Source organism: Engystomops pustulosus, chromosome 3 (genome assembly GCF_040894005.1).
Source record: "Engystomops pustulosus chromosome 3, aEngPut4.maternal, whole genome shotgun sequence".
Taxonomy (NCBI): Eukaryota; Metazoa; Chordata; class Amphibia; order Anura; family Leptodactylidae; genus Engystomops; species Engystomops pustulosus.
In genome coordinates, this window is record NC_092413.1 from 69,903,233 (window position 1) to 69,925,942 (window position 22,710).

Sequence of the window (22,710 nt, forward strand, 5' to 3'; positions counted from 1 at the left end):
CACATTGGCATTTTTTCACATCAGTGATTTTTTACTGATCCCATTTTGGCCTATGGACACATACAGATTCACTGAAAAAATCACTGAAGCCAGGAACAGAAAACCAATCTGTATGTGTCCATAGACCAAAATGAGTTCAGTGAAAAATTTGCTGAACCATTTATTCCAATGGGCTTTTTCACATTTCAGTTTTTTTCCACTGATCCACTGTTGTCAGTGAGCACAAAAAGAACAGGTTCTTAACTGATCAATGAACTGTAAAAAACCCATTAAAAAGAATGGTTCAGTAAGGCATCAGTGAAAAGGGACTGAAGCCAGGCAGAGAAAACCAATCTGTATGTGTCCATAGGCCAATATGAGTTCAGTTAAAAATCACTGAAAAAAAACATCAATGGGAAATCAGCCACAAGGCAGTCATTGGCAAACTGCACAAGGAGGGTAAGGGACAAAGATCATTGTTAAAGAAGCTGGCTGTTCACTGAGTACAGTATCATAGTGTATTAATGGAAGGTTTAGTGTAAGGAAAAAATGTGGTAGAAAAAGGTGCACAAGCAATTGGGATAACTGCAGGCCTTTTGTTAAGAAAAGGACATTCAAAAATTTGAGGGGGATTCACAAGGAGTGGACTGATGCTGGAGTCAGTACTTCAAGAGCCACCATACACAGTCAGATCCAGAACACGGGCTCATTTAAAGGGGTATTCCCATCAGGGCATTTACATTTAATTAAATTCATTTGCCTTATTCAAACATTTCTTCAATTGGATGTTAATTAAAAAAATGTTCCTGTGTGAAGATAATTTGTCATAAATGTAGTCATGTTGTCCCTCAGAAACCAGATAGCTACCTCGGATACGACCACGTCATACTCTGGCAGCGGTGGGCAGACTTGCGCTATAGAGCCCTGCCAAACCACCAGGATTCAGCGATCATTACCACAGGACGGCTGTAGGACCTGCAGAAACTCCCGGACATTTCATATACAAAAACCTTTTGTTTCTTTCTGCACTCAATCTATCAGACGTGGCCGTATCCGAGGAAGCTATCTCGTTTCTAAGGGACAACATGGCAACATTTATGAGAAATTATTTTCACACAGGAACATTTTTTTTAATAACATCTAATTGAAGAAATTTTTACATATGGCAGATTAATGAAACTGAATGTGAGTGCCCAGATGAGAATACCCCTTTAATGGGTAAAGACAATTCTGACCAATAGACAACATCAGAAGCATCTTACCTGGGGCAAGAAGAAAAAGAACTGGACTGTTGCTCCGTGGTCCAAGGTGTTGTTTTCAGAAATCAAAGTCTCAGAGTCTGGAGGAAGAGCATAAAGGCACAATCTGAGCTGCTTGACATCTTGTTTGAAGTTTCCCTTATCGGTGATGGTTTGGGGAGCCATGTCATCTGTCCACAATGTTTTATCAATATCATAGGCAGCACAGCCATCTACCAAGACATTCTAGAGCACTGCATGCTTCCTTCTGCCGACAAGCTTTTTGGAGATGGAATTTTCATTCTCCAACAGAAATTGGCACCTGTCCTTACTGACAAAAGTACCAATACCTGGTTTAGTAACCACAGTATCACTGTGTTTGATTGGCCAGCAAACTTTCCTTAACCCCATATGGAATCTATAGGGTATCGTCAAGAGGAAGATTAGAGACCCCAGACCCAACAATACAGACGAACTGAAGGATTCTATCAAAGCAACCTTCCATAACACCTCTGGCAGCGCAATCTCCTGATCTCTCCATGCCAGGTTGCATTTTTAGCAGTCATTCATGCAGAAGGAGCCTCAACCAAGTATTGATTGAGTTTACTGTATGTACTTTTCATTTGGTCAACATTTCTGTGTTCAATAAATTTTAAACAGTTGGTCTTATATAAGATTCTAATTTTGTGAGATAATGGGGCACATTTACTTACCCGATCCCTGCATGATCCCTGATCTGGACTGTCCAACAAGGATGAACCCTGACAACATTCATGAAGATCGTGCACCCGATATCCTGCATGTGTCGCTTCCCCGATCAGGTCCACCAGACTTCACCTTCTTCTTCTCGGTGTATGTAAGTGCATGGCTTGCAACACAATTTTTAAGTTAAATCCGGCGGTTTGTCCGAATCCGTCGGATCAGTCGATGGCCCGCCCCCTGATTTGTGTTGCATGAAAGCCGGCGGCAAAATCCGATCACGTGCGCCAAAAACCCCTTGTAAATCCTTGTCCCAGTGGCCCAAAACGTAAATAGTCGGGATGTACGAAGAAAGTGCAGTCCCGATGAGCCCCAATGACTTTTGGGTTTTCCTTGGCTGTAAGCCATAATCATCAACATTAACATAAATAAACACTAGAAAAAGTTCACTCTGTTTGTAATGACTATATAATATGAGTTTTACTTTTTGAATCGAATTACTGAAGAAAAATTTACTTTTTGCTGATATTCTAATTTACTGAGAAACACTTGGACATTTTATTTAAAGGGACAGTAGGAATGCATAATCTGACTATTTAACTGCTGGAAACTTATGACTTTATTCTGCTTTTGTAGTGAAGTTTTCAAGACATACAATGTGGCAATGGACTATCCAACCTTGTTCATGGTCATCTGGAATTTTGGAGCAGTAGGAATGATCTGCATTCACTGGAAAGGGCCTCTTCAGCTTCAACAGGCTTATCTTATCATGATCAGTGCTCTGATGGCCCTTGTTTTCATCAAATACTTGCCAGAGTGGTCAGCTTGGGTAATTCTAGGTGCCATATCTGTTTATGGTATGTATCTATTTGCCCCCTGTGTGTTGGCCCTTGGGCAATAGAATTGTACAGGATACAGACAGAATGTAGGTTGGAAAACCAGAAAAAGGTAAAGAGATATCGGTGTCTGCTGGCTTACTCAGACACGTAGAAAGCCATAGTGAGGTACAGTCATATGAGAATGTTTGTGCACCTCTATTAATCTTAATTATTTTTAGTTATCAAAATTTGTTTTTTTGCAACAGCTATTTCAGTTGGATATATCTAATAACTGATGGACACAGTGATATTTCAGGATTGAAATGTGGTTTAGTGTACTTACAGAAAATGTATGCATTAAAAAAATTTTTTGAAAGGTGAAAAAGTATGGGTACCCTTTTCATTTGCTTGATTTGAATACTCCTAGCTACTTTTTACTGACTTACTCCAGCCTTAGTGACAGCACTCCCACTGTACTGATATTGTTAACCTATGCAGGGCAAGTGTCAGCAATATTACAGAACCTCCTATAAAACTTTCTTTTTCTAAAACTGTAGAGATGTAAAATGTATTACCCTTAAGAAACTTGAACCCTGGTGATAACTGTATTATGCTTTTGCTGACAGACTTGCTAGCTGTATTGTGTCCAAAGGGCCCTTTGAGAATGCTGGTGGAAACTGCACAGGAAAGAAATGAGCCTATATTTCCAGCATTAATATATTCCTGTAAGTAGGTAACATATGTGTTCATCACATGCCAAATGTATACAGTGAATGACGGTGCGTGAAATGCAGTGACTGGGAAATGGTATTTTACAATTATATTGTCTAAAACATTCAGTCACTTGATCAGATGAGGTCACACCTTATGTATCGCTGTTTCCATTACCTTTTCACAATTACTGTTCAGTAAAGATTTAGACCTCATGCACACATCTGCATAGTAGTTCTATGTGTACAGAGCTAGGTTTCATACAGTACTGCACATGTTATGTATTACATGATACAGTAAAATTGTAGTGTATGGGTTTCATGACAAACTCATACACACATTGCGGACATGTCACTTATTGCTGTGGATCATGGTGCAAAGGTTGAGTTTCACCTCTTGCAACAGCAATATAACAGTATTATATGCATCAGAGGTTTCAGCTGGTTTCTGATGGATGCATATTGGGACTTAGCGTAGGGGCACATCCTGCAGCCTCTATGCAATGTGGTCAGACAACCGTACCATGTAAGGGGCCTTAGGCTGGGTTCACATCACCCAATTGGCTGCTGCCGCTGAACCCTGTGATGTCAATGTTTTAATATTGATAGTGACCTCTCTGGGTTCTGCTGAGGAACGTACGCGGGGGTGTGGGGAGAGATGCAATAAGCTGCATCCGCTCCCCTAGCCGTCCATTGCCTCTGTTAAGCACATATGTTGCTCAGGCGAAGGGTGAAAGGCTACGTCTTTCCATTCTGCTTTTTTCTGCGTACATTAGGTATAGTGGTCAGATGGAGGCAACAACTATGCCTCCAACTTCCACTATTTGTCAGTGGATACACTAAGAGTATACATCTGGTGCTTTTCCAATGTATACCCTTAGCATTTACCAAAAACTAGCTGTGAACCCAGCCTTACTCTGCAGGTGGCTGATGTCATATAAGACAATTAAAGGATACCTCTTACCACCAACTCTGCACATAGATGATGCCACACTTATTCCAGCATTTTTTGTTTTATTCATAGCCTCCACAATTCCCAAGCAATACAGTCTATCTCAATCAGCGCAAACTTGTCCAGTACAGATTTAGAACATTAATATTTATGTATTTTCATTGTATTTTGGTTATTCGATAGGATTTCAAATTTTTTATCTTTCTCTTTTTTTTTTTTTTTTTTTTTTTTTAACTTGAAAGCTGCCATGGTATGGATTGTGGGTATGGCTGATTCTGAAAATACAAATAGGAGAGTAAATCAGAGTTCAAAAGGTAAGTTTCCTTTAAGAATTTAAATATCCACCAAAGGGTGGTAAGTCAGCCCACCCAAAATCTCCTTCTGCTTCCACCCACCGTTCTGTTTGTTGCATGAGGTAATCTGAAGTCAGCAGATCAACACCAACAAAGATGGAAGCCTGACATGTTGAAGATGCCTCAGAAGATATACAGAAGTGGAGATGTACCGTAATAAAAATTATTATTTTTTTTTTTTTACATATCAACATATGTATGACCACACACCATGAATAGAAGACCTGTTTCATTTATACCTTCTAAGGCGTCCTGAATGTGTCAGGCTTTCATGTTTAGGCTACATTCACACTAACGTATGGGGGACGTATATACGGCCGACGTATATACGGCCGATATACGTCCCCCATACACTTCTATGGGCGCACGGCACCCTACGGGAGCGGTACGGTGGCGCACACGTGCGGCACCGTACCGTTCCGTACCCGGGAAAAAGATAGGACCTGACCTATCTTTTCCCGTAATACGGCGCCGTGCGCCATAGCAATGGAGAGGGGCGGGGGTGAGCTGCGCTCACCTCCTCCTCCTCTCCCCGTACACTGCCGTTGCCCGCTACGGTACGGTACGGGTGGGCAACGGCAGTGTGAATATAGCCTTAAAGTGACCTTCATACTGAGCAAAAAAAAACATAAGTCTGCACCATGTGTGCCAAGCAATATTTCCTCAAAGTGTTTTGCCTCTCTGTCACAATTTAGTACCTTTTTTGGTGCAATCATGTTTTGCAGCTCTGAAAAGACCTCCAATCAGGAAAATAGAGGGGTGGAACAAGCACGTGCTACTGACCAATGAGACCATAGCTTGTGCATCTTAGACACACCCACACAGACAAGTGTGGAGCTTGTAGCTAAGAGACTGAATCATATACATAAGTGAAAATGTGCAGGTTTATTCAGTGGCGAGAAATGTTTCAGTACAGACGGTCCCCTATTTAAGAATACTCAACTTACAGACGACCCCTAGTTACAAACGGACATCTGGATGTTGGTAATTTACTGTACTTTAGCCCTAGGCTACAATAAACAGCTATAACAGTTATCAAAGGTCTGTAATTTAAGATTTATTGTTGATCCTGGTTCTTATGACAATCCAACATTTTTAAAATCCAAATGTCACAGAGACCAAAAATATTTTGCCTGGGGTTACAATGTTAAAGTATACAGTTCTGACTTTCATAGAAATTCAACTTAAGAACAATCCTACAGACCCTACCTTGTAACCCGGGGACTGCCTGGTATTATAATTTTTGCAACTAGAGAAGAGTGTAATAACAAACCTTCCACCTCTCCCTTCCATCCATCAAATATCTATTGCATCTATCTATCTAAAACTGCAACACAGCACATTGGGCAGGTACTGGAGAGGACATAAAGCACATCATCACTGCTCTCCTGTCTGCCATTCCCTGCTGCTGATTGTAAGGTGAATAGGGGAAGCGTCACTCCTGTGATCCAAAGCTGCAGCCTCTCACGGGCTGAGCCCTCTCCATAGCCGGTGAGTCTTTGCTGCATATTGCAGCTAGCACCGATCGCGGGTGTTATTACAGCGACTGATGCCGGTAAAGCTGCTGGCAGCCTCAAAAAGATAGCGGCGCATGGGCGCCGCCATCTTGCCTGGGATCGTCGCTCCCCGCGACATCATCGGGGTGCGGCGATTCATCTCCACGGTAGCCTCGGGTCTTCCGAAGACCCGAGGCTATTTCGTTTTAACCCCTTCATTACAATGTGCTGATTGCACATTGTAATCAATGAGGAGGAAAATCTACATACTGTAGTATGGCAGTATATGATAGGATCGATCAGACAACCTAGGGTTAAAGTACCCTAGGGAGTCTGAAAAATAGTAAAAATAAAAAAAAAGTTATTTAAAAAAATATATATAATTAAAAAACCGAAAAATTAAAGTCACCCCCCTTTCCCTAGAACTGACATAAATATAAATAAACAGTAAAAATCATAAACACATTAAGTATCACCGCGTCCGAAAATGCCCGATCTATCAAAATATGATAAGGGTTTTTCAATGCGTTTAACTCCGTAACGTAAAATAGTGCCCAAAGTCAAAAATGGCACTTTTTCTGCCATTTTGAAAAATATTTTTTAAAAAATCTATAAAAAGTGATTAAAAGGTCGTACAGTCCTAAAAATGATATCATTGAAAATATTATCAAATGTCGCAAAAAATGACACTACCCACAGCTCCATACAACAAAGTATAAAAAAGTTATTAGCGCCAGAAGATGGCAAAATAAAAATAAAAAAATGTTGTACAGGAGGTTTTAATTTTTATAAATGTATGAAAACATTATAAAACCTATACAAATTTGGTATCCCCGTAATCATAACCCAAAGAATAAAGTAGACCTGTCATTTGGGGTGCACAGTGAAACCCGTAATATCCAAGCCCACAAGAAAATGGCACAAAATGTGTTTTTTCACCATTTTCACTGCGTTTGGAATTATTTTCCCGCTTCCCAGTACATGGCATGGAATATTCAATACCACCACTATGAAGTGCAATTTGTTACGCAGAAAACAAGCCATCACACAGCTCTTTACGTGTAAAAATAAAAAAGTTATAGATTTTTGAAGGTGGGGAGTGAAAAATGGAAATGAAAAAACAGGAAAGGGCCTTAACCGGTTAAATACAGTACAGACCAAAAGTTTGAACACACCTTCTCATTCAAAGAGTTTTCTGTATTTTTATGACTATAAAAATGGTAGATTCCACAATTTTTCTGAATTAACAAACAAGTGTCAAAAAACTGAAAATATGTCTTATATTCTATGTTCTTCAAAGTAGCCACCTTTTGCTTTGATTACTGTTTTGCACACTCTTGGCATTCTCTTGATGAGCTTCAAGAGGTAGTTACCAGAAAAGGTTTTCACATCACAGCTGTGCCCTGTCAGGTTTAATAAATGGGAATTCTTGCCTTTTAAATGGGGTTGTGTTGTGCAGAAGTCCAGTAGATACACCGCTGATCGTTATACTGAATAGACTGCCAGAATTTGTATTATGGCTAGAAGAAAGCAATTAGGTAAAGACGAGTGGCTATCATTACTTTAAGAAATGGAGGCCAGTCAGTCCAAAAAATTGGGAAAACTTTGAAAGTGTCCCCAGGTGCAGTTGCAAAAACCATCAAGCGCTACAAAGAAACTGGTTCACGTGAGGATGGCTCCAGGAAAGGAAGAGTCACCTCTGCTGCGGAGGATAAGTTCATGAGTCACCAGCCTCAGAAATTGCAGGTTAGCAGCTAAGATTAGAGACCATTAGAGACTGTGCAGTAGCCTTCATGGTAAAATAGCTGCTAGGAAACCACTGCTAAGGTCTAGCAACAAGCCAGATTTATTCAAAATTGAAGGTATACTGAACCAGCATGGATATCCCAGCATCTTGCAGTGGCATGCTATTCCTTACAGTTGGACCATCTCTCAACAGTAAAATGACCCCCAAAACACCTCCAGTTCGTGTAAGGGCTACTTGACCAAGAAGGAGAGTTTTGGTGTGCTATACCAGATGACCTGGCCTTCACAGTCACCAGACCTGAACCCAATCGAGATAGTTTGGGGTGAGCTGGACCGCAGAGGGAAGGCAAAAGGGCCAACAAGTGTTAAGCATCTCTGGGAACTCTTTCAAGACTGTTGGAAGACCATTTCAGGTGACTACCTTTTGAAGCTCATTAAGAGAATGCCAAGATTATGCAAAGCAGTAATCAAAGCAAAAGGTGGCTGCTTTGAAAAACATAGATTATAAGACCTATTTCAGTTGTTTCTCACACTTGTGTTAAATCATAGTTGTGATGCCTTTATAGTCATGAAAATACAGAAAATTCTTTGAATGAGAAGTTGTGTCCTGTACAAGTGTAAAGAAAGTTGAGGGTATATAGGGAGAGATAAGAGTGTAGGTGTGTGGCTAACATGTACATTCTCACTCTGTATTGTGGACAGAATGTGCCTAGCAATGGCCATCTGAGGGGTCACTGACAGAAGCTGATAGCAGTGGGAAGGCTACCGAATAGCAGTGAAATGAGCAACATTTTGATAACTAATCCAATTGCAGAAGGGCTGTAAATTGCCTGCCCCACAACATATCATTTTTTTTTTTAATGACGGTTACTCTTTAATGTATCTCTATAATGTCTGAAGCAGTAATACTGAATTGACCCACCCGTTTTGCAGCATTTTTGGGATTGTTTTTGTAAGCCCCTTTGCATCTGATGATGTTTACTGTCTAGCTTATAAATATATGAAGATCTTTTGACAAATTTTGGTTTCTTATGTCTCTTGATTGTGGAATAATGTATTTAGTATTGATGCTATGAGAACTATGGGATTCCCCCTATAGTAAGGCTGCACAAACCTTAACCATAATAACAACAAGTGAGCCACAAACTTAGCAATTGCCCTATTAACCCTCACAATTGGTCCCAAATGTTTCATGTCATGTCAAAGTGGCAATAATTGTTATTTTTGTTTTTTAACATAAATTTAGATGCATCAGGAAGCGATAATCCTGTATCTCAAGTGGACACGGAAGCTCCAGGGTCTCAAACTCAGACACCTAACAATAGGACTGCAGTGTCAGATGATGGAGACGAGGAAAGTAAGTGTAAATAGTATATTTACTCAATTACAAATGCTTAGTGCTTTAAATTTCGAATAATAGTGTACACACACATACATACACACACAGTATATATACACGGCCATTTTTTATCTTCTTGTATCTCCAGTTCTTTAGTTCACAGAACCACAAGCTTGATGCGATGTAAATAAAGGTCACACCACAGAATATAGAGAAGGTCAATATTTGCAGGGCACACAGCCCATTGTTTGCAGCCTGGATTCTGCACACATGTGCATGAGGGCTGAGAGATGTACACCAAGACATCATAGATGCAATAATAATAATAAAAGATAAATTGCCCCATAGGCCTAGTGTTAATGGATAAAATAAGGCCCTAATACCTGGGAGATATGGTTGATTGCTTGTCTCCCTTAGCAGTGGGGATAATACTTTCTGTGTCCCACACTGCAATGCTTATTTAGATTAGAGCTAGCCAAGTCGAGACATCTAATCCACAGACAGTAACCATCCCTATTATAATTATAGAGATGTTCCAAACCAAAAATTGCCTATTGTCAGGATTCGGGATCCTCTGGACCACCACGGAAAGTGGTACTAGCCGACACCTGGGACCGGAGTCTAAGTTACACCTGGTCTTCACCAGAGTCCACCGGGATGGTCTTGCTGTGGCAGGGTACACCAGGTTGTTCCACAGGTGCGACTAGCCTGCGGTGGCAGCCGAGGTCGAGGTACCCAAGTGGAAGACAGTCTTGTGGTCAGGTCCAGGCACAGTGTCAGGGCAGGCGGCAGAGATGCAACATCAAGTCCAATCTGGGGTCGGCAATGGGAGGTCCAGGCAGATGGGACCGGGGACACAGGCACATGGGACACAGGAACGCAGGATACAGGAACTCCTGAGCAAGAATACACAGGAATACGGGAATACAGGAATATCGCTGGGGAGCTTTTTCTAAGGCTGTAAGGCACAAAGATCCAGCGGGGAATGTAGGAAGCGGCTGGCTTTTACAAAATTCCTGGAAATGGCCAGCACCAGTGTGCTGGCCCTTTAACCCTGGTCGCGGGAGCCGTGTGCGCCGCGCTGGCGAATCCTGAGTGGGAGCGTGGAGAGGTAAGGCAGTACTTGGGGGACGATGTGAGCCTCGGAGGTGTCAGGGACGGAGCTAGACATGAGTTGCGGGGACACCCGTGACACCTATACATAGGTTTCATATGTTTAGAAGTTAACCACCTATCAATGGACAGGGGCAATTTGTGCTCATAGCTAGCTTAGACTAAAAATAAAAATAAATCATGTGCATGTGTTTAAGGCAAAAAAGAGAATGAAAACCATCTGCACAACTTATGAAAAAAGTTAAATAAATTCAGCCCTTCTATTTGTGGCATAAGCTGTGTGTAGGACAGCAATAAGTAACAAGCATAAAAGATTTCCAAAAGGACTTCCAGCAGACTTCAGGAAGGAAAAAACTTTTCCTAATTAAAAAAATATCACTTTAATGCATCTTAATGAAAAGGAATTAAAATACACCATAACATCTAGACCAGTGGTTCTCAACCTGTGGGTCAGGACCCCAGCGGGGGTCGAACGACCAAAACCGGGGGTGGCCTAAAGCCATCGGAGCTGCAATTTTACTGTGTTTTTACTGCGAGTTGCATGGTTTGGGGTCACCACAGCATGAGGAACTGTATTGCGGGGTCACAGCATTAGAAAGGTTGAGAACCACTGATCTAGACAGACTGACTCGTTTCGGACAGTTGTGTCCTTAGTCTTAGTCTAAAAGCAAAGATGAGGTGCACAGTATTTAAGGAGAAGTAACCAGGAATAATGGAAGAAAACAATGCACATCTGTTACCTGATTACAGCACATCTGTTACCTGATTACAGCACAAATCCAAAGGCAAAATACAAAAATAGACACAACAGCCATATATCATGAATAATATATACAATCAGTATAGAAACATCAAATCATTCTTAAGATTCATACCTGCAGGAGAGCGTGTACCCAAAGCTAATATCCAGTAAGCTTCTCACATCCACAACTTATGTACTAATCATTGGCCAATAATTGAATAACCTTAAGGGGATTTCCAACAAATTACTCTTACATGACTTATACATTCAGTCCCCCACTTGAGAACACTCACTTACAGATGACCCCTAGTTTTAAACGGACCTCTGGATATTGGTAATTCACTTCAGTCCCAGGCTACAATAAACAGCCTTAACAGTTATCACAGTTCTTATGACAATCCATAAGTTTTAAAATCCAATTGTCACAGAGACCAAAAAAATTTTGTCCGGAGTTACAATTATAAATTATACAGTTCCAACTTGCATACAAATTCAACTTAAGAACAAACCTACAGAACCAATCTTGTACGTAACCTGGGGACTGCCTGTTTCTTAATCACGGAATGGGGAATAGTGTCTGATCTCTTTCCATTTTGTTTGTTCAAAGGGGGAGTGAAGCTGGGTCTTGGAGATTTCATATTTTACAGTGTACTTGTTGGAAAAGCTGCAGCTACAGCAAGTGGAGACTGGAATACCACACTAGCATGTTTTGTTGCCATTTTAATAGTAAGTAACCTATTTGTTGTTGTAAGGTTATTCATATGCACATAATTAATAATATGAAACAAATCACTAATATGAATAGTTACACTACATTTGCAGTTTACTCTCTTCTTTTATTTTACAGGGTTTATGTCTGACTCTATTGCTTTTGGCAGTTTTTAAAAAAGCCTTACCCGCTCTCCCAATCTCCATCACATTTGGCCTGGTGTTCTACTTCTCTACAGATAATATTGTACGACCTTTCATGGACACTCTAGCTTCCCACCAGATGTACATCTGATATTTGTAAGGAGGTGATACCCCCTACTACTGTATATTTTATAGATTGCAGGGGCGTTCTACACACCATTTGGTAATCAAATCTTTTTAGAACAATAAGTATTTCTATGTGATACTGTAAATGTATTATATTAGGAAATATAATGAAGTTGTGCATTTTTAGTTCTTGTTTACTAATACAATATAATACCAACTAAGGCAGCATTCACATTACCGCAGCACAGTGGGCACATGTTGGCGCCGGGGAGAGAAGGGGGAGGTGAGCGCTGCTCACCCCCGTCCCACTTCATAATAATATATGGCGCCGTATTCCGGAGAAAGATAGGACTTGTCCTTTCTCATGGCTGCGGTACGGTACAGTGCCGCACTGTACCGCTCCCATAGGGCTCAGTGTGCCACTTGGCTTGTATGGGGGACGTATATACGTCCCCCATACGTTTGTGTGAATGTAGCCTAACATCATCTAATTTATATCTCTGTTTTCAATGCATCACATTAGTAATACTAGATTTTGTATGGGTTACTGCACATTATTGCCTTAGACGTGGGATATTGTTTCCACCCGTATCTAACCAGCATTATTACTTCATCCTGTTGATGAATGAAATTTGTAACTTCTCTAGCTTGTTTTGGCAGGCAAATAGTGCACAGAACAAAAGGTAGACGTCTGTCCTTCAGTTGCATAGGATAGAAGCCTATCCTATGAGATGCCTGTGCAAAAGAGGCTTTAGGTAACCAGATATTCTGCCAACACTTCTTAACTGTTGATAGATTATGTTGCTGAGATAGTTTGTCCCACTAGATTTAATCATCTCCGTTTTAAGGAATCTACCCCCAACCCAACACTTATAACCTGCTATACATAGGCCCCCCTTCCCCAATGTGAATCCAAACACATCAATATAATGATATATGTGTGAGAAAATGAGTCTTAAAAAATATACAAAAGAGTTTTGGTGTACCCAGGCTGCTGAATTCACTCCCTGAGCACCTTAATGGATCACCTCCATAGTATACGAGTAATCCATGATACAGTGGTGCAGACAAGAACATGATAAACTTTTTAACATAACAGACACATGGCCTGTTGAAATAACCAATGTTTACTTTGATCTGTTAAAAAAAATAATGCATTTAGTTCAGTCATGTGGCATTCGTTCAAAAAACTGATGGCACATGGCCAGGCTTGTACATGTAGCCCAACTACCTGGAAACCAATACCTGGCTAAACAAATATCCTCATTTGCATATTCTTTTTAGACTGTTTGGACCAAAATGAAATTTTTATTATTTTTGAGTGCATGAGACACAAATACGGGCTGAAATAGGACCTGCTGCAAAATTTGTGGCTTGGGCAGTCAGCTCACACACAGGTCTGCGGGAACCACGTGTCGATGCGTTTTGAAACTTTGTCTATCTCACAGCTAAAACGTTTGTGGACATGTATCCTTACAGTGATGTTTATTTTTTACTTAAAGGACACCTGTCATCAGTTCTGTGTCACTTGTCCTGTCACTACTACCTGTTGGAGCAGCTCACAAGGATCCCATCCCAGCCTTTATCTAGTTATTTCATACATTATTCATTGTAAAATCATCTATTCTTTATCATATAAATGAGGCTGGTCACATGGTCAGAGGCAGTGATGTCACCCCCGTTACCCCTCCCCTCTCCTCCCCCTGCTCATGTCTGTGTGTAATGTATAGTAAATGCTGCATCCTCCTAATATACAGGTGAGAGACACAGACATCAGCTACACATGAATCTGACATGGCTGCCTGGAGCTGCTGTATCTCTCCTAAACACACACACACACACACATGCACACACAGGCTGCAGGGGGTGCCAGTACCAGGAAGCACATCATTATACAGCCTCACATCATTATACAGGCTGTCAGTCAAGCACTGGGGGTGTGGCTGTGCCTCCCACTCATGAATAGAGTGGACAGCTTGAATATGCTAATGCTTCATTGGACATTTCACAGGTCTTTTGCATACAGCTTTAGGACCTCATTGCTTAGGTTTACAGGCATGTAGAGGGACAATGAAGGGATAGAGGCAATGCTCTCTAATGGCAGCTTATGAAAATATATTTAGTTTAGGGGGGTTATTTTGCATGACGGGTTCTGTTTAAGAAAATCGGACACAAGTTGAGCATGTTGTAAAAATTGTTAAACAGGAAGGTATTTTGAGAGAATTTTACACCAATTAAAATATCTCAGTTGGTCGCACTAAGGCACAGCACACACAGATCTGCTACATCCATACATTTACACACACAGCACTGCATCATCCATATTGTTACACACACAGCACTGCATCATCCATACACAGCTCTACTATACACAAATAAGGAACACAATGGGATCTAATCTACACACACAGAACCCCACTCTTCTCCTCACCCTGTCCCAGCTCAGCATGTCCCCATTCTTGGCAGTATGCGATGATGTAAGAAGCATGTGATCAGTCACATGATTCTGACATCACCGCAGGTCCTGTAGGCAGAGGGAGAGAGCAGGATTGAGTCTAAATCCTAGTGGACTGAATGCCCTGGCCCTACTGCCCACTTGGATTTAGCCAGTTCTATATAGAAGATGCTGAATCCTAATGGACTAAAGGACCAGGTCCCTCTATCCGCTAAGATTTAGCTTTTTCAACATAGAAAAACTAATTTCTAGTTGGCTAAAGGACCTTTATTGTTCAATTGAATATAAAAGCAATTTAAAAGGGTTTTTTTTTAAATTTCCCTTGCATTTGGTGGCAGTATTATTAGTCCTCCTACACAAATTCTGATCTAAAAATTATTCGAGATTTATTAAGACTGGCGCATTGTGTAATATAACTGGCCTGAGTCTGAGCAACTAAAAAAATATATATATTTTTTTTTAAATTGTCATTTTAACAGATGTCTAAATGGCTAAATTAATAATAACGGTTCTTTTTTTAAATTTTAGCAGACCTGTTTTTTTTATTAGTGTCAGTGAGTTTCCATTTATCATTATTTTGTAGCCATCCGGTTAATTCCTACCATCTGCTCAAATAAATGAAGGTATAATGGAGAGTAAAAAATCGGATACTATTGCAAGTCCAGTGTAATCAATTGGAGAAAACGGATTTGTTATTCATCCAGAAACTGCAAAACAGAAGTCAAAATGCCGATGGGACATGGCCCTTAGGTAAATGACCCCCATTGTGCCCAGACGTGATGCTCTTTATTTGCTAAGATGTTCTTACCACTTAGTAATTCTCGTGTAACACTTGTGCGCTGGAGTTGACATCTATACCGTGTCCCACCTGGCAGAGATTTTATCAATAACCTGCGCTATTATTTTGATACAGGCTATAGTGCATTTGGCGTACTGGCCTACTTATGCCCCACAACATTTTTTTAAAAATTGGCTTGCAAGATTTAAAACTGACAAAAAGTCACAATAACCTGGCAGTGCGTCAGAAATGCGACTTTTTCATGTCTTGTATACAGAAAACTGTTAGAGGGGAAAAGGACCACGTCCCGCTGCCCACTATGATTTAGCTTGCTTTATATGAGTAGGCTAAATCCTAGTTGGCTAAAGTGTCTGGTAGAGCGTCTGGTTAGAGGTGCAAGAACAGGTCCTTCTTCCCATTAGGATTTAGCCTGTTTTATATCTGCAAAAGCCTGCCTCGGGCGCTGGTCACAGCAGGGACAGCAGAGAGCTTCAAGAATGGCCTAGATGCCTTTTTATACCTATATAACGTTGAGGGTTATGTAATATAGAATTGTTTCCCCTAAATCCTTTCCTCATTCAATCCCGTTCCCTCTCTTCCTCAGTTGAACTTGATGGACATGTGTCTTTTTTTCAACTATGATACATAATTTTTTAATTGTACAAAATGTTTTAAAAATCTTTTAAAACCTAATAAGCCCTACATAAATTTGGTCTGTGATTGCACCAACCCAAAGAATAAAAGGGAGGTGTCATCTGGAGCATAGAATGAAAACCAAAAAAACAGGGCCCAAAATAAAATGGTGCAAATACATTTTTGTCAATTTCACTGCACTTGCCATTTTTTTCCCAACTTTCCAGTAGATTGCATGGAGTATTAAATTGTGCCACTAAAAAGTACAATTTGTCCCACAGATAACAAGCCGTATACTTCTGTTAATGGAATTAAAAAAAAAAAAAAAAAGTTACCACTTGGAATGAGAAGAGTAAAAAAACGCAAAAACAAAGAATGAGTCCTAAATGGGTTAATTAAGTTAATCTGTATAAAAAATAATCTTTATTTATATAGTGCCATCATATTTTGTAGCTCTTTACTACTTGTGCTAGCTGCTGACCTATATAAATTTGGAACACTTTGGCCCTTGCCTTGATATATCAACCTTAAAATGGCCTTTTTAATTTACAACAAACGAGACAATTGTTTTTATTTATTCAAAAACAATATAAAACGTTAAATTAAGAATCTATGCATCTTAATTGGACTTTCTTGTTAAAGGAATTCTGTACAATAAAGATTACATCACAAGAGACATAGCAGTTTTGTTCTTTTTATTCATTTGTACTGGGCTTTAACAAACAATCATAGATAACATAAACAGATGAAACAAAAAAGGTCAAGTTTAATAAGCAAAGTGCCAAAAGCAAAACTTTGTTGCTTCAATAGCAATTACAAGGTTAAGTATCATGTGGATCATCGCTATAAGGCGACATGCACACAAACTTATGGGAGATGTATATACGGCCGCAAGCGTGCGGCTGTACATACGTCCCCCATACGCTTCTATGGCTGCATGGAGCCATACCGCTCCGTACATGGGGAAAAGATAACACATGTGCTATCTTTCCCTGTATTATAGGGCCGGCCGCAATGGATCGCTATGGAGAAGGGGGGGAAGCCCTCCTCCTCTCTATGATGCCTGACGAATGAACACCGGGCTACGGCCTCGTGTTCATACGTGTGTGTGCATGCAACCTAATACTGTATGATTAAATCAGGAATTTTTTATTTCACATTTTTTGCACAGAAATTCTGCATTACTATTTGCCCGTTCGTCATCGTTGGAAATTCCTGCACATGAAAAGTGCAACCACACTGGATCATATCTTCCTTGGAAAAGAGGTGACAGTAGCAAAAAGCTGTTAAATGGATTTTTATTTTTTTTTTATTTTAGTATCCATGTATACAAAAGGCAACAGCTCTAACTTTTTGTTTTCAAGGCACTGCAAGGTGCTGCCTCATTTTGTCTTGCAAAAACCTCATTTTCCTTAGGTCCATATTATGGGCTAAAGCCAAGCCATTGGCAATCAGAAAGACCCCACAATCATTTCCTCCAACCTGCTCTTGGCAACAAAGATGGTTCACAGTCAATTTCTCTATCACCAGTACAGTGCTGTGCATATAGTGTAACCATCTGCTTTCGAAGATTTGTGCAAATGTTATAATATGGCAGAGAATCACACACATAAACCTTTCCATCATACAATTTAGAAACAACCCAATGGCCCACAACATGGTGAATCTGAAGCATATGATCTGCTGGCTGAACATTTGTACCACCATGAGAGATAATGATGGTATCCACCAGCCCACCCACCAAAGGATATTGATCTGCGATCAGGTATTGGCATGCATTTATTATGTTGCCATCCAACTACATGCCACTACCAATTTCTACTTTGTGTCTGTTGAACAGATTTATTTTCCTTATGGAAACACACTGCTCTGTGTTCTGGCCAGTTGCTGAAACCTGATTACTTTCGGTTAATAAAGAGGATTGCCAAACATCCAATTTTAGCAAGCCATATCTTTGTGCACCAAGGGCTTTGAGCTTACCATTCTTCCTTTTAGGAAGCGGTTTAATTTCCACTCTTTGTTCTACGGTGCTGGAGGTTTTAGGAGTAGGTATACCATGGTCTTTTGGTACTAATGAGTAGACCTTCTTTAGAAACTCTTCTGCACTGGTGCTCAACTCTGTAAGGGCATCCACATCACGAATCAGGTATATTATGTCAATAAACTTTTTAAAGGTTTGGGTGTATTTTCTTCTCAAATAAGTGCAGTTCTACCTTTTCCTAGGGGGTAGGGGTTGTATTTCCTGTACAGGTCTTCCAACAGCTGGTAACTCTGTGTCAATCAAACCATCTTTCTTTAAGCCAACATGACTTTCAATGAATTCACTGTCCAAAACAAATAAATTGTTGTTCCTGCATCAATTCTTTCCCGTTGCCAAAGGGAACATTGCAAAATCGCACACGTGTTTGCATGGCATAATATACTTTTTCCAGTCTCCACACATGCAGGATGGCAGCTCTCCTCTCCATACAACAGTGTATTTAGTTTCGGGGACAGATTCACTGCACACAATGTAAATGCCATTTTCCTCACTTTGAATTGAGATTTTTGATTTGTCAAGTGTACTTTTCCACCTTATGAGCACATGTGTAACAAATTCTCGTGGACTGTTTCTTAGAAATGTTGGCACTTCTGCGCAAAATTTTTTGTAGTGTTCACAGCTTTGAATATTAAGTTGCACATACCTGTAATAAATAAATGAAACATTAAGACCCACTAAAATATTGTCTGCCAATTTTCTAAAATAACATTTAACATCAGTATCTGATCAATGTAGTTGCAATAGCAACCTAGAGAACCAAAACATTAAATTTGATCTTTATTTAATATACATTGAATATTTATTAAACTCCTAATGGCTGTATAGCATCTACCTTTCGAAGGAATAGAAGCTGTTCTGCAGTTCCTCAGTGCTGCTGCCATACCTTGAAGTAATCTCTTCAAGGTTTGTTTAAATATAGGCTACGGTATGTTGAAACTAGACTCAATATATTAACTCAAGTAAGTGTTCAGTCTAGCTGTTAAATGGGACATACACTGAATATTCAGACTAGTAGAAGTATAATTACTCTTAAATTAGTGTGTTAATGTTGACTTATAATGCACTGCGCGCCGCTAATCACTCATTATAAATGCCTCACTCTTCCTCCTAGAAGACAAACGGAATGTCATCTTGATCTGAAATTAAAAAAAAAAATTGGGTATAATCAAAAACAAGAATTTCACACGGAATAGTACAGCATTAAATATGCAAAATGTAAGCATTTTGCCCCTGCTACTGTCACCACTTCCTACCTGTCTTCTCTCAGTTTTTTTATGTTTCAGGGTCTTGGAAATAGACCAATCTTTTCCAAGATGGCAGATAAAAACTCTTCTGCCAACTATAACATAAGGAACAACTGAAAATTCAGAGTCCGGTTAAGAATTTGGATTCAGACTTTGCCAATGTATTCTTGATTTAGAGTTTGGCAAAAAATCTATTTGAAATTCGACATTAAAAATTATGGTGAATACAATTTTATTAGGTTTTGAAAAATTTAAACCTTTTGTACAAAACAAACAAACATTCTTCATTTTGCCATACATTGACGCCAATAACTTTTTCATACTGTGGTCTATGAAGCTTCACATTTTGAAGGATGTGCTGCCGTTTTTGTGGGACTCTATGACCGTTTGATAATTTTCTATTTGAAACATTTTTTACAGAAAAATTTAAAGTGCGAAGTGATGTTTCGTATATTTGTACTCCATTTTCCATTGCAAGGTTCACTGCTGGGAATAATAATTTTTATATATTAACAGGCATTTTTGGATATGGTAATAACGAAAATGTTTATCTTTTTTCTTAATACAAGTTTTAGTGAAAGGGGAACGTAAATGCCACCGGTGGCTTGGCTGCTGGCATTTAACTGCTGCATTATGCATGGTATGTCTGGCATATATGAAAGGGGCTCAGCCCAAGATCCATATTCATACTTCCTAAATTGCTCCATGACATACTAGTGTTAAGAGGTCAAGGGAGTTATCCGAGATTAAGAAATAATTAAGGGGCTGGGGCAGGCTATTTAAAATAATAAATGTGTATTTACCTCCTCCGTCGCTGCTGGTGTCCCACAGGTTTGCCTTTTGGGTATACTAAAGGATGTGATCCATGACCGCTATGACAAGATATTTTTCTGCTTTGTCCTATACTATGCTCCCAAGGTAGTGCTGTCCTGGAAAGATCGGGAACCCCCTCCCCTGAATCGATGGATAGAGCTAATTAATAGCGTTATCTCAATAACCCCCTCTCAATAGGAAGTGTCCCCAGAAATTTGAGCTCATCTGGTCTCGTTGGTATTTGAACTCACACACATCCATGTAATTTCCAGTTACTATGCTTTGGGGTTTCAGTGTAGATGGAGGAGGGGTTGTCTTCTGTTATTTTCTGTCTTATATATCGTTGTGCAGTCCTGTGGGTTTGTTTGGTGCTGTGTTTGGAGGGGCGGTAGCCTGTGGTCCTCGCATTGTACATTTTGGCAAAATGTAATGATTGGCGCATATCTCCTGCATTACAAATTGCTTGCCATCATTGGAACATATTGTCACTATTGCCGATTAACTACTGTCTAACATATTTCTGTAGTCCAATGCCTTTTATTGTATTTCTATGTATTGTTGTTTATTTCTTACTGGTTGCAAAAATTCAAAAATAAAGACTTTTGGAAAAAAAAAATAGTTAATTAGTACAATGCAAAAAAAATGGCAACGAAAATCGACAGGCTGTAAACAATAAGCAAACAGGTTAATGATTTAATTTGCCAACTTGAAGGTGAAGAAATAATCAAAATATTATAACTTGGTTTATATGATGTAGGATTAGAAAATTAATCTAACTTCATAATGAAACCTAAAATTAGGTCACAATGGTGGAATTTATAATACCAAAGTACTTTGAGCATTCAATCGACACAAAGTTTGACTTCTTTGTATTCGACTATTGCAGTGATCATTTCTTCATAGGATGTGAAGTTTTTGACAATTTTTGGGGTGCTGTGGAACATCAGGCAAGAGAAAAGGTATAAAAGGATGCTTTATCAACAAATTAACGAAAAGGAGCTCCAGGAAAAATGAGGGCCAGCTGGAGCTGGAGGGTAAGCATACAAGTTTATTGTTTTCATAGCATAAGCCGAGTCAGGTTTTTTCGGCACAAAGATAAGTGCTAGAGTATATACGGTGTCAATGATTAGCAAGGCTATGCTCCCATTTTATTTTTTGTAGTGGTTAACAGCGAGCGTGGCACAGTGAAGGGGACCAGGAGCTTCTGTGCAAAGCTTCGTTCTAGCTGGCAAGGCCATGCCACCACCTTCACAAGCGGCCCTGCAGAAGGTGATTGGGGCATGTAGTACTCTTAGACGCGGGAGCTCACAGAGGCTACTCGATGACCTGAGTAGACTCTGATGGTAATTTTCATTTTAAGCACAAAGGCTGCATTCTATAGAAAGTTTATGGATGATGCAGCCATTAGAAATCTACCATGTGATTTAGATCAGTAAATAGATTCCCGATGGTAGATTTTCTTTAACATCACTGAGGGATTTGGCTTCCGCTTAAAGTATCCTTTACAGCATAATGAAAACTCCCAGCCTTTCACCATATTCCATCCAATGTTTACTGCTTTTGAGTAGACATAACTGTTACATTGCTACAGTTTCTTTATCTTCATTGTCTTCACCTACAACAGCACTTTCTTCTGTTGTCCACTGTTGGTCCATTTCTAAAGGAATAAAAATAAATATTTGTTTGAAAATAAAAAAGCCCCTATATTAAAGGGGTTATCCGGGTATACAAATTTACTTAGAGCCAGGCTGAGGTGGGCTATTTAAAAATAACAAACGAGTACTTACCTCCCCCGGAGCCGCTGATGACCAGCACCGCGGTCCGTCTGATTCGTGCCCGTTTGTTTACAGGGGCTTGCGGAAGCTCCCTGTACGCCCCTGTAAACAAACCAGCGCACAGATGAAACTGACCGCGGCCATAAGTAAATTTGTATACCCAGATAACCCCTTTAAAGGCCATCTACTAGCAGAATTGTAAACCAAGCACACATACATACTGGTGTGTGCCGCCTCTGGCAGGATCTGCTCTTCTTTAAGATTCTTATGCCCTTGTTTAAACAAAAAACAAGGGCATAAGGAGCTAATAGAAGAACAGATGCTGCCAGTGGGGACACACATCATATATGTATGTATGTCATATATGTGTGTATGTCAATGTGCTTTGTTTACAATCCTTCATCCGGGTGGTAGATGCTCTGCAGTACACAGGCCTCTGCGTGATTACGTCATATCACACGCCGCCCTGTGTCACTATAAACAATATGGCTGCCAGTGAAGGCTGTGTATACTGGGGGTGGGGGTGAGGCTGTGTATACTGGGGGTGGGGGTGAGGCTCTGTATACAGGCGAGGGCAGGCTTTGTATAGCTGTGTGGTACTGGGGGGGGGGGGGCAGGCAGTGTGGTATTGGGGTTGGCGAGGCTCTATATACCATTTATGGGGGGGGATCTGTATAGAGGGGCTAGATTTTAATTAAACCAGGTGGCCTTATTTGGAGTACTGTATATCATTTAATTTAGGAGTACCCGGTATGTATATGGAGGCTGTTATAAATAAATGAGGTAAACTGTATATAATCGGTGTTTA

The 22,710-nt window shown here is 40.0% G+C and overlaps 1 protein-coding gene and 1 long non-coding RNA gene across 3 annotated transcripts in view; one reads left to right on the plus strand and one right to left on the minus strand.

Moving 5' to 3' along the window:
- LOC140121430 (presenilin-2-like) overlaps window positions 1-16,705 on the plus strand; it is a 33,570-nt gene extending 16,865 nt beyond the window's left edge. For both annotated transcript variants that reach the window (XM_072140999.1, XM_072141001.1), the window contains exons 6-11: window positions 2,553-2,773; window positions 3,361-3,459; window positions 4,639-4,710; window positions 9,238-9,348; window positions 11,793-11,911; window positions 12,033-16,705. In XM_072140999.1, coding sequence (XP_071997100.1) covers window positions 2,553-2,773; window positions 3,361-3,459; window positions 4,639-4,710; window positions 9,238-9,348; window positions 11,793-11,911; window positions 12,033-12,188 — 778 coding nt within the window. In that variant the 3' untranslated portion in view covers window positions 12,189-16,705. The remainder of the gene's footprint in view (window positions 1-2,552; window positions 2,774-3,360; window positions 3,460-4,638; window positions 4,711-9,237; window positions 9,349-11,792; window positions 11,912-12,032) is intronic.
- Window positions 16,706-16,707: 2 nt separating this feature from the next.
- LOC140121431 (uncharacterized) lies at window positions 16,708-20,843 on the minus strand. Its single transcript, XR_011854088.1, has 2 exons — window positions 18,903-20,843; window positions 16,708-18,713 (listed from the first exon to the last, which is right to left on the minus strand). It is a non-coding gene; the product is annotated as an uncharacterized lncRNA (long non-coding RNA).
- Window positions 20,844-22,710: the final 1,867 nt, after the last annotated feature.